The 18,162-nt window shown below is 34.6% G+C and overlaps 1 protein-coding gene across 1 annotated transcript in view; it reads left to right on the top strand.

Moving 5' to 3' along the window:
* Positions 1–1,398: 1,398 nt before the first annotated feature.
* Positions 1,399–18,162, top strand: part of LOC139962820 (single-minded homolog 1-like) — a 62,727-nt gene continuing 45,963 nt past the window's right edge. Inside the window, exons 1-2 of the mRNA XM_071963180.1 lie at positions 1,399–2,735; positions 15,683–15,867. Of these exons, the coding sequence (XP_071819281.1) occupies positions 15,693–15,867 (175 nt within the window). The 5' untranslated portion in view covers positions 1,399–2,735; positions 15,683–15,692. The remainder of the gene's footprint in view (positions 2,736–15,682; positions 15,868–18,162) is intronic.

Here is an 18,162-nt window from a genome sequence, read left to right as displayed (position 1 = left end):
CGTAAAATCTTCTGTTTCTTTCAGTCTTTGAGAAAGTGTCAACGAGATCTGTTCTATAGAGACAGATTGCGAAGGAAAACACCGACGGATCCCTAAAAGTGAGAAACTTCAGGATGTTCATATGGAGAAACAAAATAGTTTATGTTACAATTGGTGTCTATTTAACTTCCCCTGGTTCTAGGTTTTGTAGTGGAATAATCAGTATCATACACGAAATATTGTAAATTGTGAGGCCATAGTTAAGATACAAATTGTTTCAGTTCATTTGTTTGAAAGGTATATATAACAAGAGTGGGCCATGATTGTAGTTTATTAACAATGCTTTACGAGAGGGTATTGATTGGTGGGGCGGTGGGGACAGCCACCGGGGTCCGAAGTCACCACTGCAATAAATTAATGGGATAAAGATTAATGATGTTATTTAGCCTATATTTTGTGATTCCAAAGAAGATTCCAAAAGAGCCCGGTCCGGTGGCAAAAATGGTTCCTCTGGACCCAATCGGGTTATCGACGACCATCGGCGTCTCCAAGTCATTCCATTTATGGAAACGTGAGACTTTAAGTGAAGGAGCGATCCGATAGGTACTTCTTGATCCATAATAGCGGAGGATGTTTAAGGTATAAAACCCAAAATGTAGACTAATTGAGAATATTTATTATGTATATACCATTAACACCCATTGGTTTACCCACACCATGCTTATAGGTCTAGTGTTATCATACTCTATATGTCACCAGTTCATGTACTTGTAATAGTTTTTCATTTTTATTGGTTTGAATTCCAAGATGTTTAAATACCCTATACTTGTCGTTCCCCAACAGTCATAAAGATTTTACCCGTTCATCCAATTACGCTATACGTATCGATTCCATATGTAATCCTTTATAAAAATCTTAAAATACTGTATAAAAATTAATATTTCCAGGAATTACTTTTATTATATGTTGGCACTTTAACAGATGTCACTTATTGAAATAACGTAGTTATACACAACATACATAATTATGTTATGTGGCTATTACCAACCAGTATTACATATAAAAAGGTTTATCTAATTAGCCAACATGTGGTGATATTTGCATAACCTCATCATATTCATTTTTCTTTTAATTTGCAGATTTTATATGACTCTATAGCAGATTCCCCCCCCCCCCCCTTTCTCTCTCTATATCTCTTTATATAACTGTCACCAAGCTACTTCATGCAAAAAGAATTGTACAAAAAATGTTGCTTTCTCGACTATCAGATATTTCCCCAAAAGCCCACATGTCCATTTCACGTCATTAATTCGAACCGAACTTGTCGGCCAATAGCCGACTGCGCTTGCTGAACTGGTAGCGAGTTGAGTTGGGGGTGTACATCCCTTTATTAACGTTGTTTGACTTCTTCCAACGGTGAGCAAGTGGAACTTGGTTGAAACCACTTGAAAGCACGTGTGTAACTCTCAGCCGTGTGTGACGAGCCACGCTATTGGACGAGCCGCGTTTAACGTAATCTGTCAACACTATAGAAGCGTGATAAATATGCACCAACAACTTTTTTGACTTGTCTGGGAAAGTGATTTTTGTTAGTCACAGAGTTTTAGGTGCAGACTTTAAGTAATTAATCGGTATTAATAAGGAATGTTTCAACTAGAAGTCAGTACATTGGACCAAAAGAAAATAGTTGATTTGAAACGACACATACATGTGCATCAAAAGTTGTCGAGAGAATATTTAGCTGAAACGGTTAACAGAGGTACAAACAATTCTATAGGTGAAAGAATCGTACTATACTGTCAACCTTTGCTGTGTATGTCGCTGTACGGACATAACAATGTCTGTAGTTTTCTCTATTTTACAGGCAACAAATTGAAAACTTCATCGAGTTTGTGAGTCCTGTAAACAAAATAATTGCGGGGAATCTAGTACATATTTTTTTTGTTAATAGAAAAAAATTAGTTTAAGTAAAAATTAAACTGGTACTTAGAAGTAGTACACGGATGATAGATACCATAAGGTGTGTTGTAAGTATAGCTAATACACGACAGGTGCTTCTCTTATATTGTTATTGGACGGACACGAGGCTAAACAAGGAGGGCGAATTATTAGACAAGCAGTTTGGGAAGTGATTCTATTTGGAAGTTATTCGAAGAGAAAAGTGAAGAGTTATAAGTCCGCGTTGCTCCTTGGAGCATGACGAAAGTATCATACAGGTTTCCTTCACGAATCGTGACAAAGACTTAATTTCTGCGTCTTCATACTTGTTTCATTCAGCACGTTCCTTCGCTTTAAAGTTTACTCAACTTTTTTTTTCATCTTTCGTCATTTTCTAAGCTCCAAGCATTTCTAATTTTCTAACAACAAGGGATAGTGCGTTGAACGTCAACTTTTCTCCGTGTGTTTTTTTTTTTCTTCTTTTAACATATAGTACTTCTAGTTTACAGTACGGAACAAATTTTAGAAGGTGCATAGGCACGGATTTAAGGGGGAAAAACACACCGCCAACCGGCGAGCGGACACGTTCGAATCCACACAGCGAAAAAGTACCACTGGATATTTTCTGGCGTTTGTGTTTTGGCTTCGGTTTTTTTTCTTGTGTGTGTGTGTTTCCGCGATCGATTAGGAAAGACAACGCAAGAGATTTTGTGAGACTATTGGTGAAATTTCTTATGTTTCGAGGTCGGTGTTTACCATTTGAGAAGGGACATCCCCCGGCCGCGATTCGGATTTTCATCTTGACATCACGTACAACGGTGAGCTTTAATTTGTTCTCTATTTGTATTTTATTCATATTATTTTTACTTTTATAGGTAGTTACAATTTGTATTCAGTATTCACTCTTCTATTTTTTTTTTTGGCATTCTGTTGTAATGTTATGAACAATTGATGATTATGATGATGATGTTAACTTTATTTGGCTTGATCTTATACATTCAGTATTTGATATTAATATTTAACTAGAATATCATTGAAGTTCAAATTTCCTTTAAATAAGTACATGACCCTCACCCCTCCCCCCCCCCCCCCTCGCAAAAAAGAGTAAATGGGCAAGTTAGCCTGCATGTTAACATACTGTTGAAGACAGATAAAAGTGACCATTAAATAGTTTAACTTTAACTATGTCATTTTTAAGAGATTCGCTATATTTTATTTTCAGTCCAGCAGTCAGGAGTTCACTTTTTTAATTTGCGTCCATTCTATACAAAGCAACCATTGTTAACGAAGAATTTATCAAAGAGGTGACAGAAATATTTTCACTACCCAACAAGAAAATTATAAGAAATGTCATGCTTTAAAACCTTACCATCAAATCACAATCTGAATCATAAAATATCACTATATTTATGCCATTTTCTTTAAACAATAGCTTCTATTATTCCGTTTGATAAAATTGTGTCCTGAAGCGTTTCGTAAAAGAAAATGGATTCTAAACATTATTGCAGACGCAGGATGCATGTTTGTTGTATCTAGCGGTGCAACACGGGGTCACTCTGCGGGTGTTATCGCTTCGGTTTTTTTGTTTTGTCGGAGCTGGTGATCATTCAGTATATCTATAGGCAGTGAAGCTTCGCTCGTGGTATATAGGGCCTACGGTTACACCATAGAATTGTTCAAAACCAAACGCGACTGATTTCGGCTTTAGAAGCTTTATTATTATTATGAACCAGACGTCGTGAAACTACCATGAACAAAAACTAAGTAGAACTCAAAAATTAACATGTAAAGAAACTACAATTTTATCACTTTTGTTTCCAAATTATTCTGAAATGAATCGCTGAAATTCGAAAGAAGAAAGTTATTTTATTGATGCAACAACAGAAAAGTGTTGCCTGCATATATTTCATTTATAAACAAACCAAATTATGTACATTATTTAACAAACCATGAAGAAGAAAAAAAAATGGTGCGTATCTTGTTTGCCCATTCTTGCATTATTCGTTGACATTATCGTGTTTAATTTTGTTCTAATTTCTATTAATAAAGAAATAAGTACCCCGAAAGAGGATCCCGCAACCCAAAAGCTTTTATCAGAAATTGGTAATTACTGACATGGGCAGCAAAGTCAATCTTAAAGGATTTTTATAAAAATAAATAAAAGCAACTGTTTTTTTTTTTATAGAATTTAGACAATCATCCTATTGTTATTGCGTTAGGCCTACTAAAGGACCTTTAAATATTTCAAATATGTTAAATGTTTGGCTAATTCGACACCATGACTTCGGTTGAAATTGACTTCCGTTTCATATGCGTTTGTCAAAATTGTCTTTACTTATAACATGCAAAATATGAAGAGAACACTTTATTCATGGTATCAATATAAATAAAAAACCTTCAATGAAACATTTGAAATGTAAATCAATTTCATATATGTAATTATTATATTATTCCGTTTCTTATGAAAGTGAACATAACATTTGTAACTATTAACTATATGCATATTGTTGACTTCCTATTGATATAAGGCCCTCACTACTCTCTCCACCAAGGCCCCCCCCCCCCACCTCTCCAGTACCAACTCAAAGATACTATAATCAACTTTCTTCTTTTAATTTTAACCTCAATTCCATGATGTTACTACTAAATTTAAACTTGCCAATTTATTTTATTAACTCCTTTATCTCAATCCTACTATACTAAACGCAATCCTCAAGAGAATAATAAAATACTTCCACCACTATTTTGAATTAACCTCCCCCAGTACATCAGAATCGACAGAGGCCAAAACATCTTCACTATTTGTTAGTTTCGGCCAAGTAACCATACATTCAACTCCCTCATTAATTTAATAATACAAACATTATCAAGACTAAAAAGCTGTTGATAATAAAGCCTTGTAAAATGATGATATACAGAAAATTGATTTCCACATTCACTGTTTAGCTTACAAAATTATTTTAAGGAGGGCTTGTTTCAAGTCATTATACATATGATGGTAGAACAATAACTGATTGTGACGAATATAAGACAAGAACTTTAAGAGTGAAATTAAAAATTAAATTTTATTTGGTTGGTGGAATTTCAATAGAAATATGCATGTGTCAAGAATTAGCTTCTTTTAGATAACATTTTAAGTAAAAATTTCTTCAGAAAGAAATGAATGATGAAATTTATCATTATTCTTCTAATTGAAGGTTAACGAAATCTTTAATGTTCTACTTCAACAGTATTTGGAAAGTAAATATAGACTTAAAGTTTATTTAATGAAAACGTGATAAAAAAACTGATTATGTTATATATGGCAGGGTAACAGACTAGGTATACCTACCAATTTTTTTTTTTTTTAAATTAAAGTTTAGGTTATTTTTAAACCGGAAGGAATCGTATTTAAATTTCGCTTTCTTTGTTCCATAGTTCACACTCCTCCAATTCTATAAATATATATATATATATATATATATATATATATATATATATATATATATATATATATATATATATATATATATATATATGTATATATATATATGTATATATATATACATATATATATATATATACATACATATATATATATATATATTTAATTGGAGGAGGGAGTGACCAGTTTCATAAAATTGAAGGAAAAATTAAGATAGGTCTAATTATCGCTCTTGAAACCGAAGGTGACTCAAAACTAAACATCCCATCGTAACAATGATGGGTGTGATTACGTTCCTCCTATGTCAGAGGAAAACATTGATGAATGGTTATAGGCAGACTAGATGAGGAAAGGGAACCACATGGGTTCTAACGATAGTCCAATGAGTTTGTTTCTGTATCAACGGGTGCCATGGCCACACCTCAGCAGAGGCAACGCAATTAGTAGTTTCTGCATGAGGACCACCAGCGTCCGGTGACACCATCAAAATAAAACTACTCTTAATCTCATGTAGTCGCTTGAAATTGAAGAAAATTTGGAACACATGACTTAGTCATTTTAATGTAAAGTTAAGACATTACGTGGACTGTCATGTGTTATAATTGACACTGAGATGAAGGATTGTAAGTATACTGGCGATTGGGTGGTATCCGAAAGGGAAAATAGCGCTCCGCCACTTGACCATAACGAAATACACTATACAGACAAAGAAAATAATTTAAAAAATTGTTTGATACAAGTTAAATCATATTAACATATTTCAAAGGAAATTTTAAGTCGTTTACTTCACAAGGTACTGTCATTGTCAAGGTACTGTCAAACTGACTAATTTCAAGGGGAAATTAACTTCCTCAAAACAACATGACTTTACATTTCAAAGCTTTACGATGTTAAACAAGATTCGATAAGACGAAATGGTTGAATAAAAATATATTAATATCTTTAATAAAAAAGTGAAGGAACCTTTGCCTCATTATGCACTTGAAATATATTATTATCATAATTTAAAAAAATTGACACCGCTGAAAAATAAACAATTGGATAAGAAGTTTATTGGTAAACAAGAAAAATTAAAACTGTTGTAATGTACAAGATTGTATTTTGTAATTATCGATCGGGTTTTAAAACAAGTCTTTTGACCTAAAGCTACACCAAAGGCTTTGGTCTGAGCGTTGTCTACAACATGGCTGGTATCTGAGTATATGGTTAGGGAGAATGCACCATAATCTCCGATGTACTTTTTTAATTCCTTAATCTCAAAGAAATATGTTATACTTAAAATAACGAAAATTTTGTTTATTGCAGATAAAGTTACGAGCTGATTTGTGAATAATCTTTGTAACATTTTAATACACATGGCATAAATAATTGTACTGTGGACCCTCCTGATTAATTACTGCTCAGTAATTCTTTAGAGCTTTGCTTTATAGTTGAAATGTCTTATTTCAACAACAAAAAGTGCAAGATTGGGTTATTGCTTTTATATATGTTAAATACCATTTGTTTATTCATTAAAAATATTAATAATGAAGTGTTATCTAACTTTGATCTGTTTAAATCATTCTTCTATGTACTACTAAAAAAAACGAAATCGACGTAACATTGACACGAGTGACTATTAGTGTTATCATAAAATTAACTTATATATAGAAATATAAAAATTCCTCAGTAACTTGGCAACAAATATTTTAATATTTGTTAAATATTTTACAAATATAATTCCAAATACTCGTGTCCGGATGTATATTGTACTTTCTAAATTGAACGTTAAAGAAATATCATCATTATAATAATAATCATTATGGTCATTAAGTCTGCAGAATAAGTACAAATGAATGTAAAGTAGGGTTTAATTACATTACGTAGCTATATGCATGTCTTATGAATATTCATAGTGTGCATAAGTAATTTTTTGATGCAAGTACCACTCGATACATGCTTTTGGCTAGGAAGAGCTGTTACTATTTAGTTTTTTAATGGTTCAGTTATTTAAAGGGTCGTCAGTATTAATTTTATTTATTATATTTAAATAATATTTATTTATTAGTACCAGATTTAAACGTGCTAAAATTGATCAAAGTTTCCCCAAATATAATCTCCTGGAGGTTTTGCTGTGTCAGTGAGATTAAACTCTGTTAGGGTGGCAGGATAAGCTTCAGGAACCTTGAGAATGGGTGATCATTATTTCAATTTCTAGCACAATTGGTGACAATACTGTTGACTGTTTGGTAACAATACAGTTGTGAATTGTTAGGCAGGTAAATGCCCAGATATACCTGAACAGGGATACATACACAGAAAGACAGACACACAGACATCCCCTTTGTATCTTAGTCATTGTTATATTCTACAAATATTTAACGGTATTTGGTTACATCAAAATGACTATTAAGACTTGCATCCCCGTGGTGAGTTGCTACAGGACGTTGTTCATATGTTGACCATTATGGATATTTATAGCATATTTCTCGCCAAGTTGAACGTACAATAAATAGCCTTTAAGCAGAGACAACTTGCAGAATATATTTGTCGGGAATGATTTAAAGAGACACAAATGAACTTAGAGAATGCTACAGGTGTTTATACTGAGAAATAATAATATGTACAAAATTTTACCAGTTCCGCGAAATGAGAATGAAAAAAATTCAAAACAACAATAAAGTAATGGTGAGTTTAAATGAGTTTTAGAGTCTCCGATATTTTGTTAAAGAAGTTAGCAAGCAATGACATCTATCGAGGACCTTATTTACATGCAGATATCACGGATCAATTACATGTCCGATCAAGTAGAACTCTAAAATAAAATTTTACGAACCAGATGAATTAGTTCGTGGTATCCAACATAATAATCAACCAATGGAATACACAGTATCATATGTGTCAACCCTCTGGTTAAATAAGTCGGCATCTTCAACTGTGTTTTTGCATACGTATACCAGTCACCTGCATGTATCATCTCACTATAAATAATTGGTTTTGTTAATTTTTAATTTTTTTATTATATATTTCTCATCAAAAGTGCGACTATTTAGTATATATTAATTGCTTTTATATGTTTTCTATCGTTGATGAATGTAGATATTGTTCACGATCTCATTTTTCTCGTCGTTTACATTTAGCCTGTATATATATATATATATATATATATATATATATATATATATACATATATATATATACATATATATATATACATATATATATATATATATATATATATATATATATATATATATATATATATATATGTACACTCGTCAGTGCAAGCGGTTTATAACTGTAAAATTAAGCTATATTTGGACAAATTAGAAGTGACACGATATTTGCATTTAGCTCTGATCTCATTACCAGGAAGCTATTTAACGACTATTGCTCTTCTGGGGTTTAAATTTGGTGTAAATTCCTGCAAACATTACCAGAGATAAAAAAAAAATAATAGAAAAAAATGTCCCAGCTTTGTTCAATGGCAAACGTATTTATACATATGCCGATGTTATATACAGAAACTGCTTTGGTTTACAGTTGGCGCTCTGCGAACGGATATTAGGCTCGCTTCTTTTTTAAGAACTAATGCTAAAGGTAAATTGATTGCTATTTTGAAAGGCCTGGCGGCGATATATTGCCGGAGGCAAAACAAATAAATGTTCGATGGTATAAAGTTTGCACAATTCGCTTTCCATAAACCACAAAATGAACTCTACATTGATAAAGATCAGATTTAGCTCGTGTTCAATGTGGTAGAATCCTATTATACCAACAGCCCGGGAATCCAAGCAACATACAACGGCCTTGTTCGGTATAATATACTTACATCGATCCCTTGAAATCTACACCAATCAACAAATTTACATGTTGATTTTTGGAGAGAAAAAAGAAGGGAAAAGGTTGGGCATTCTGAATCGTCACAAAAGATGATATTACCTTCAAAAGCTGTCAAATAAACGAAGAAATTTAGGTCATGTTTAAACAGGGTTTTGTTGGCGAGCAATGCGAGAAGATTGTTGTATGCATAATATTCTATTGCACGAGAAAATAGTGGAAAACAGATGTTAGGTACAGGGGAAAGTTGAGCGGCCGCAAAAGCATTTAGAGAGACCACTGGTCCGTTCGTCATAGCCTTCTTTCACAAATGTTGTTGTCACCTCTCGAAAGTGTTTTCTTTTCAGTCCGAGACTGTACTATTGTAGAGAGGGTAAACATTGCAACAATCCTCACACATTTGGTGCGAATGGGTTACAATAGACATATTCACAACCCAACAGCTTAACCATAAAAAACGACTTGTAACCCTGAAAAATACTGGTTTCAGCTGTCACTTTAAGGAGTAATTGAGTAAAGAATGAACGGTAAATGTTTACTTTCGAATGATAGGCATGCATGGGCCCTATATACAGCTGTTTTTTGAGAAGCTGTTATAATTGGATCTTAATCAAGAGACGGACTAAAATAGGTAATTTAAATGGGTGATATAGACAGTAAACATACTCACATGAATACCAACGTGATGACGTCACTTTAAAGTAAAATGCCATTGCTATAAGGTATAGTTATGTTGGACTATGTAGAAGAGAAGCAAATACATGGAGAGGTAGAAAATATATATTTTTAGACAACTTGGTACGCAAATAATTATGCGTATAAACTACGTAAGTTTATATAGCAAGCTTCTTGTAATACCTCATATCTCGCAATGTTGTATATTATTGTAAGAATGATATGTCCATTCAGTATGTCGTTAATAATGATTAACCATTTTATTGATTATTAATAGTAATTAATATTCAACTTATTATTCTGGAAGCTTTGGTTGAGTATATAGTTGTCTAATATACATAGGCCTATACATTTCTTATTCAGTATAGTTCTATAAAATATACCGTAATAATTTGTCTATACTATTTCATTTGCACCTTAAATACTTATATAGTTTGTGATTATTTTTGCTTCTTTTCCATTCATAGTTCCTTCTTGACACTTTAAGATATAAATTGCTCCCAAAGTCAAAGTAATTAAATACTATTAGCAAGGGAATTGGTTTCACTCTTTGTGGCTACCCAAGTATAACCGTTAATGGTTTCTTTCAACCATGATCTAATACTTTATATGGAGAACACACAAGCTGTGAAGTTAACAACTCCTATTCTCCACTGACCATTTTAGCCGATTACCAGCTTCACATAGCAGATTATTGTCCTCAGTTTGAGTGATTTACATCTGGTCGGATGGTTAAATGTAGTTGGTTATGATGACAGGAAAATACTGATTTCAAACTGAGGAAGTAAGTGTCTAAGTATAGGCTTTGTAGGCTGTGTCTAATTACTGCAATAAAACTCACAGGATCTCAATAATATTAATCAATCTGATTTATAATAACATATTTTTTACTATTATCAGGTAGAAATTGCATATAGTCACATATAGTTACATCTATGTATAGCACTATTTAAGGTGGTCTTTGCCACATCACTGAATTCTAAGTCTCCGAAACAACAGGATTGATTACTAAGAAAATCATTGAAATTTATGAAAAACCGAAAGGGATTGATTCACTCTGGAAAATTGCAAAACAAAATTGAATTAGATGTAAAATTTGGTTTCATAAAAATTGATTCTAACTAAATAAATAACACTTATATAGAATAGTAAATATTTTTGCCTTTGCTGATATTTGGTTTTGTGAGTTCGTATTGGTTTCTACACTAGAGTACATTTTGTGTAATGATTTCCATACTAATGTTATGTCCATAAGACTTCTCACACCACAGAGAAGAGGTTAGCCTTTTAAACATGATGAAGAAGTTATGAATGATGTCCACTATACCTACTTCAAACAAACTATAATTGGGTATTTTCCAAACTCAGTTGAACAAATTTGTGAAATATGTTTTCATTCAAACTGTTATATGAGGCAACTTATTTTCAGTTTTGTAGAGATAAGTTTACCAAATTGTCTGCTGGGTATTACTCAAACTGAGATTGCAAGTGACCAAGTTTATTAACCTGTCTATTTTCACAAATTGAAGATTTAAAAGTCAGTGGGTTTGATTCGATCCACGACATTTCGTCACCCAGACACATTTTTTAAAAGTACAAAAGGCGAAAAAAAAAATTCGACTTTAAACTTCATAATTTTAAGTTAAACTTGAGGTGTCAAGCTAATGGACCTTTCATTTTGGTATCGAAGAACATAGATAACTTGATGAAGTTTAACTTATGGAGATGTTTGAAGCTTTTGGTAATGTAAACAGTAGCCAAGAAACTCCCTGGACCGTCCTGGTAGGTCTGTTAGAGCATCCGTAAGGATCGTACTTCACCTCTACCTTTAAATGCCAGTATTTGAAAGAGGAAATTAAAACTTTTCGTGGGAAGGTAACCAACAATGGTCACTGACTAACAGTAAGGCTCCATGACTTACCATCCTTTGTGGTGTCCGAACGAGCCTGTATCGTATTACGTGATATGCCCTTAATTGGAATGGGGGGGGGTGATAATTCCCTTAACTGGAATGGGGAGGGGGACGTGATATTCCCTTAATTGGAATTAAGGGGGGGTGGCGGGTGCAGGAACATGGGGTGGGGAAGGGTTTTTTTTGTGCAGGTGAAGTACCGTACCATAATGGAAGCGTATCTTCCCTATAGTGACATAATTGACTAAAGAAAATACACAGACAAAAAATAAACATAAACAATTGACCAAATATTTAGCCGACCTAACTACCTACCTACCTAACTACCTAACTACCTACCTACCTACCTACCCACCTACCCACCCACCCACCAACCAATCCACCCACCTACCAATCCACCCACCCCGACCTATCTACCTAACTACCTACCTACCTAATTACCTACCTAACTACCTACCAACCTAATTACCTACCTACCTACCTACCTACCTACCTAACTACCTACCTATATATCTACCATCCTACCTAACTACTTACCTACCTACCTACCTCCCTAACTACGTAACTACTTAGCTACCTATCTATCTACCTTCCTACCTACATACCTACCTACTTACCTACCTATCTACCTACCTACCTACCTACCTACTTACCTATCTATCTACCTACCTACCTACCTACCTACTTACCTATCTATCTACCTTCCTACCTACATACCTACCTACTTACCTACCTATCTACCTACCTACCTATATATCTACCTACTCACCTACCTAACTATATATCTACCTATCCTACCTAACTACTTACCTACCTAACTACCTACCTACCTCCCTAACTACGGTACGTAACTACTTAGCTACCTATCTATCTACCTTCCTACCTACCTACCTATTACCTACCTACCTACCTATCCTACCTATCCTACCTATCTCTCTACATTCCTACCTATCTACCTACCTACCTATATATCTACCTACCTACCTATATATTTACCTATCGTACCTAACTACCTACTCGCCTACCTATCTACCTATTCTACCTAACTACGTAGGTACCCATCCTTCTCTGACCCCTTCTCATCATATTCCATTTAGATCAATTGTTTTTACTAAACTATTGTCTTTTGTCATTGTGCATTTGAGTGCTGAAGAAATAGCCTCTAGCAACTCTGTTTGCTAGTCATTCGGTCACCGGTAATAGTTCTTGCTGTGTCCTTTGAGTTACAGGTCTTAGTCGAAGCCTGGGACTTGTCAAATATTTGACGCCTCTGCAAATTGGCACCCAAAATTGCGCTAAGTAGCTCGCCGTAGATCTTACAATGGGTTGTAAACTCGTTACCCAATACGACGATTAAACCGTCATGTTTGATATTTCTCGTCTTCTAAAAAGGACCAAGTATTCAAAAAATGTAGAGAAGTGATCGAATTGGTGAAATTCTTCGAGAAAATTTCTAAAATGGGCAATAAGAAAATGATGTTGTACTCCGAATAATTCGGGACACATGACTTGTACGAAACGAATTAACGCACCTCTGACAGTAACTCGATGAAACTTAGAAAGGGGTTAATTTCCTGACAAGATATTCATCCTAAAGGTGAGAAGTGAGGATGGGATACAATGTTCGTCAGACTCAGTAAATTAATCATCATTTGTTCTTAGTCAGGTTGATATTAACGTTAGCAATATTAACCAGTTGTCTGTACCGTAACAGACAAAGGGATGAATATTCTGTATTATTGTCACTCTATGTTCATTTTACTTGTGTATAATTTTCACTTCAACTCCAGCCATTGCTGAAGAAGGTTCTAGGGGATCGAAAATGTCAATACATATTGCAAAGAAAATCAGTCTTCCTGGTTTGTCAAATATGACTTTTGCATAGTCACGAAGTATCAGAATGTGATCAAAACCTGCGAAGGGTTTGTAAATGAGTCGGTTATGAGAAACAGGTAGGGGTAAAGGGGGTATATATACGACAAAGAGAGGGAGTCGACCACCTGCATCCGTCAGCTTATTAATATGACAGAAGCTCCACGTGTGATGAGAGATCTTTTCATCTAACCAATTGAGACATTTATAAAGGTGTGAATAGACACAGCTAATCGGGAGGGTAAACTTATCGATTTTAAGGACGTGTGTATTGATGGCTTTCAAGTGGCTATTGTTAGCTTTAAGTGTATGTCAATGCTATTTCAGGCAGACAGAAGCTAGCTAGCAGATTTCAGCGCTCTGGGGTAATGGGAAGTAAACATTTTCGTTTGCAATAGAAAACGAAAATACACACCTGTGGTATGGAAAGAGTAAAAGGAAGATAGCTGATTAGTTCCTACAGTATACAGTTGGATCCTATTCATTACGTCCTTTGTCAAAGAGATAACTCGTAAATCCCAAAGACAACATGATGAGAATAATTGGGATTGTGGCTTTCGTCGGAAGTCTGAAAGACTGGACATTGAAATAAGACAATGAAGCTACTAACTAGCTACACAGTAACCATAGCACATAGATTGATACAACTAAGCAAAACCACGACATATAATAAGGAATACTGCACAGTACATTATGTGGTACACAATCGATACAATGATGGTAATGATGATAATGATGATGGTGGTGATCGTGGTGGTGATGATGGTGGTGATGACGATGATGATGATGATGATGATGATGATGACGATGACGATGATGATGTAATGATGATGACAACGATGATAATGATGGAGGAGGTGGTGATGATGGTGATGATGGTAATAATGATAATGATGGTGGTGGTGATGATGATGGTAATTACTATGATGATGATGGTGGTGATGATGATGATGATGATGATGATGATGATGATGATGATGATGATGATGATGACGATGACGATGATGATGATGATGATGATGACGATGACGATGATGATGTAATGATGATGACAACGATGATAATGATGGAGGAGGTGGTGATGATGGTGATGATGGTAATAATGATAATGATGGTGGTGGTGATGATGATGGTAATTACTATGATGATGATGGTGGTGATGATGATGATGATGATGATGATGATGATGATGATGATGATGATGATGATGATGATGATGGCAATGATGATGATGGTGATGTTAATGGTAATGATGATGATGATGATGATGATGGTGATGATGGTGGTGGTGATGATGATGATGATGATGATGATGATGATGATGATGATGATGATGATGATGATAATGATGATGATGATGATGATGATGATGATGATGATGATGATGATGATGATGATGATGATGATGATGATGATGATGATGATGATGATGATGATGATGATGATGATGATGGTAATGATGATAATGATGGTGGTGGTGATGATGGTAATTACTATGATGATGATGGTGATAATGATGATGATGATGATGATGATGATGATGATGATGATGATGATGATGATGATGATGATGATGATGATGATGATGATGATGATGATGATGATGATGATGATGATGATGATGATGATGATGATGGCAATGATGATGATGGTGATGGTAATGGTAATGATGATGATGATGATGATGATGATGATGATGATGATGATGATGATGATGATGATGATGATGATGATGATGATGATGATGATGATGATGATGATGATGATGATGATGATGATGATGATGATGGCAATGATGATAATGATGATGGTAGTGGTGGTGATGATGGTTATTAGAATGATGATGATGGTGGTGATGATGTTGGTAATGATGATGATGATAATGATGATGGTAATGATGACGACGATGATGATGGATGTATTGGTGATGATGATGATGATAATGGTGATGGTGATATTGATGATGACGATGCCGATGACAACGACGATGACAATAGCGATTCTGGATTCTTGGTTATCACCTTTTATTTATTCAAATCGAATCCTCTCAATTCTTTTTTCAGGAACGGTGAAATGAAGGAAAGATCTAAAAATGCTGCGAAGACTCGCAGAGAGAAAGAAAATGCTGAATTTTATGAATTAGCCAAACTCTTGCCATTACCATCTGCAATAACCACTCAACTCGACAAGGCATCGGTCATCAGGCTAACCACAAGCTATTTAAAAATGAGGGCGCTCTTTCCTGAAGGTAAGTTGATTACTTCCTCCACCACCCCCCCCCCCCCAAATCCTTAAAGAATGTTGAAACTAAACTGTTGAAATCAACCGTTTTATCATGTTAAAAAGCAATCTCTTTGAAAAGGAATAAATCCAGAATAGAAAATGAATGAAATAACTATAGCATGATTCCCTATACTAAACTACAACAATAAGCAACAATGGTAAACTCTTCATTTAGTTTCCTTTCTCATGCTGCAAGCCAAGTGTTTTCATATTTGAGGTGTATATGATTAATACGTTAATGGTTACGTCTCTCCTGGACGAGTCTGCATGTTTAATGAAGCGATGCCTCTCCACCTCTCTCTCTCTCTCTCTCTTCTCGTTGTACAAATTTCAGTTTTAACAAGAGGCGACGGTATTTATTTACCATTCGTAATGAACATGCCCTTAACCTGTAAGAGTTAACGGGAATAAACGTTTCCTTCGTACTAGCTCGAGACTGTATATAGCCTTTATATATAACACTCGAACATACCAACCTCAAATAGATTAAAATGTGACTTGATACCCAAGCTGTTGGAACTGTCGGACAGCACTTGAAATTACCCGTATATACGGCGTCCAATGAATCTAATTAAATTCCCAAGGAAACTATAGAGGGTTTTTATGGTCATTGAAAGTTTGTTTCAATACAATGGGTTTTGCACTGTGCCTGTGCATGCATATAGTGAAATAAAAAGGCTTTGCCAGGGTAGAACACTCTGAAGCACAAGTTGTCAGTACATCTTTACTGATGGGGTTATCTATAGGGCTGTCTCTCAAGTACACTTCCCGCGATTGGGTCTCACTTTGGTATTAAAGATTCAATATACATTCACCGACTTACTTCATACCCAAGTACGCTAACTGTGGCATCTGTCAAATAAGATGAATAATGTGATTTCCAGAATGTCAAAACGGGAGGGGGGTTGTGGGGTGAGGGATGGATGTGGAAGAGAGGTGGAGGTGGTTCCTCCCGCTTTGATCTTCACAGGTTAATAAAGATCTTCAGAACTCCCAAATTACTGCAAATCTGTGAAATGAGTTTTCCTATTGAGTTGTTAGCTTGATATTACAAAAAAAATAACAGCCTTACTTTATAATTGGTAAAAAAAAAAGTTACACTGTTACGACCTATTCAAATTTGTAACTTAAAATGAAATGATTCTTTCTTTTTTAATAATCATAATAACCATTCTTTTGGATGGAGTATTCTAAGTTATGGAGCGATATTAGACTGAACACCATACTTTTCCACGGTGTTAATTGCGAAACAAAGACACTTTTATTGAGATAACCGTTGGTATGGGTACTTGTATGTGAATTTCACTTTCATACGACAAATTCCATAATTTACTTTATCATTCAAACAATGATAAATTGATTACCTGATACCGTTAACAGAGAGTTAAAAACTTAGTCTCAACGTTACCCTATATAGGCCTATATAATCTCTACACCATCTCTTACATTCCAATGTAAAGTGGTTTCCCTTTGGACAAATTGTACACCTGGATTTCAAACAACAGATGAAAAGATATTTTTGTATTTGGTCTCGCTATTGTTGTGGACTAATCTACCAAGAAAACGGTACAATCTAGGGTCAAAGCGATCTCCTATAGTGTTGTTTGGGTCAGTATCCTGTGAGGTTATCTTCTTGAATGAACCTAGAATCACCACTTACGGAATCAAAGGGTAAAACTTTGAAAAGCAAGTTATGTGACTTGCTGGTGCAGGTGTTAGAGGAGATTAGATTTATCCTTTTGGCAGTCGTACACAGTATGATAGCTTCATTGAGAGGTCCATAGCACACTTTAGTTCTTTTATTTATATGTTAGCAAAGTAAAACATTCCTCTTGGCACCTGCGAGTATATATACCTCAGATTTAAAAGCACATGATTTTGGTCAAATGTACCCAAACTATTTCAATATAAGATCTATTTTTACTTCAATATAAAAATCATAAACCTTAATTGCAATGCAGTTCTAGCCATGTTTGACAAAGATGATATTATTTTTATGTGAATACTACTAACTTGGAGTGTGATTGTGTGTGCGATTAGATTATGAATCATTATGAATTCATAAGATAAGTTACTTTTTAAAATAAAGTGCATATGTATGTATGTATTTATGTTTGTATGTTAGATCCTCTGTAACTGCACGACATACATTAATCTGGGAGTGACTCGAACCGGGGACCTTATAATTGAAAGGCACCGGCGTTAACCACTGAGCTAACACTCCTATAATATGATCATGGTATCTAAGTTTGGTCAGTTG

The sequence above is a fragment of the Apostichopus japonicus genome, chromosome 21 (genome assembly GCF_037975245.1).
Source record: "Apostichopus japonicus isolate 1M-3 chromosome 21, ASM3797524v1, whole genome shotgun sequence".
Lineage (NCBI taxonomy): Eukaryota > Metazoa > Echinodermata > Holothuroidea > Aspidochirotida > Stichopodidae > Apostichopus > Apostichopus japonicus.
Note: the sequence above shows the minus strand (reverse complement) of the source record. Positions and strands in the feature narration are given on the sequence as shown.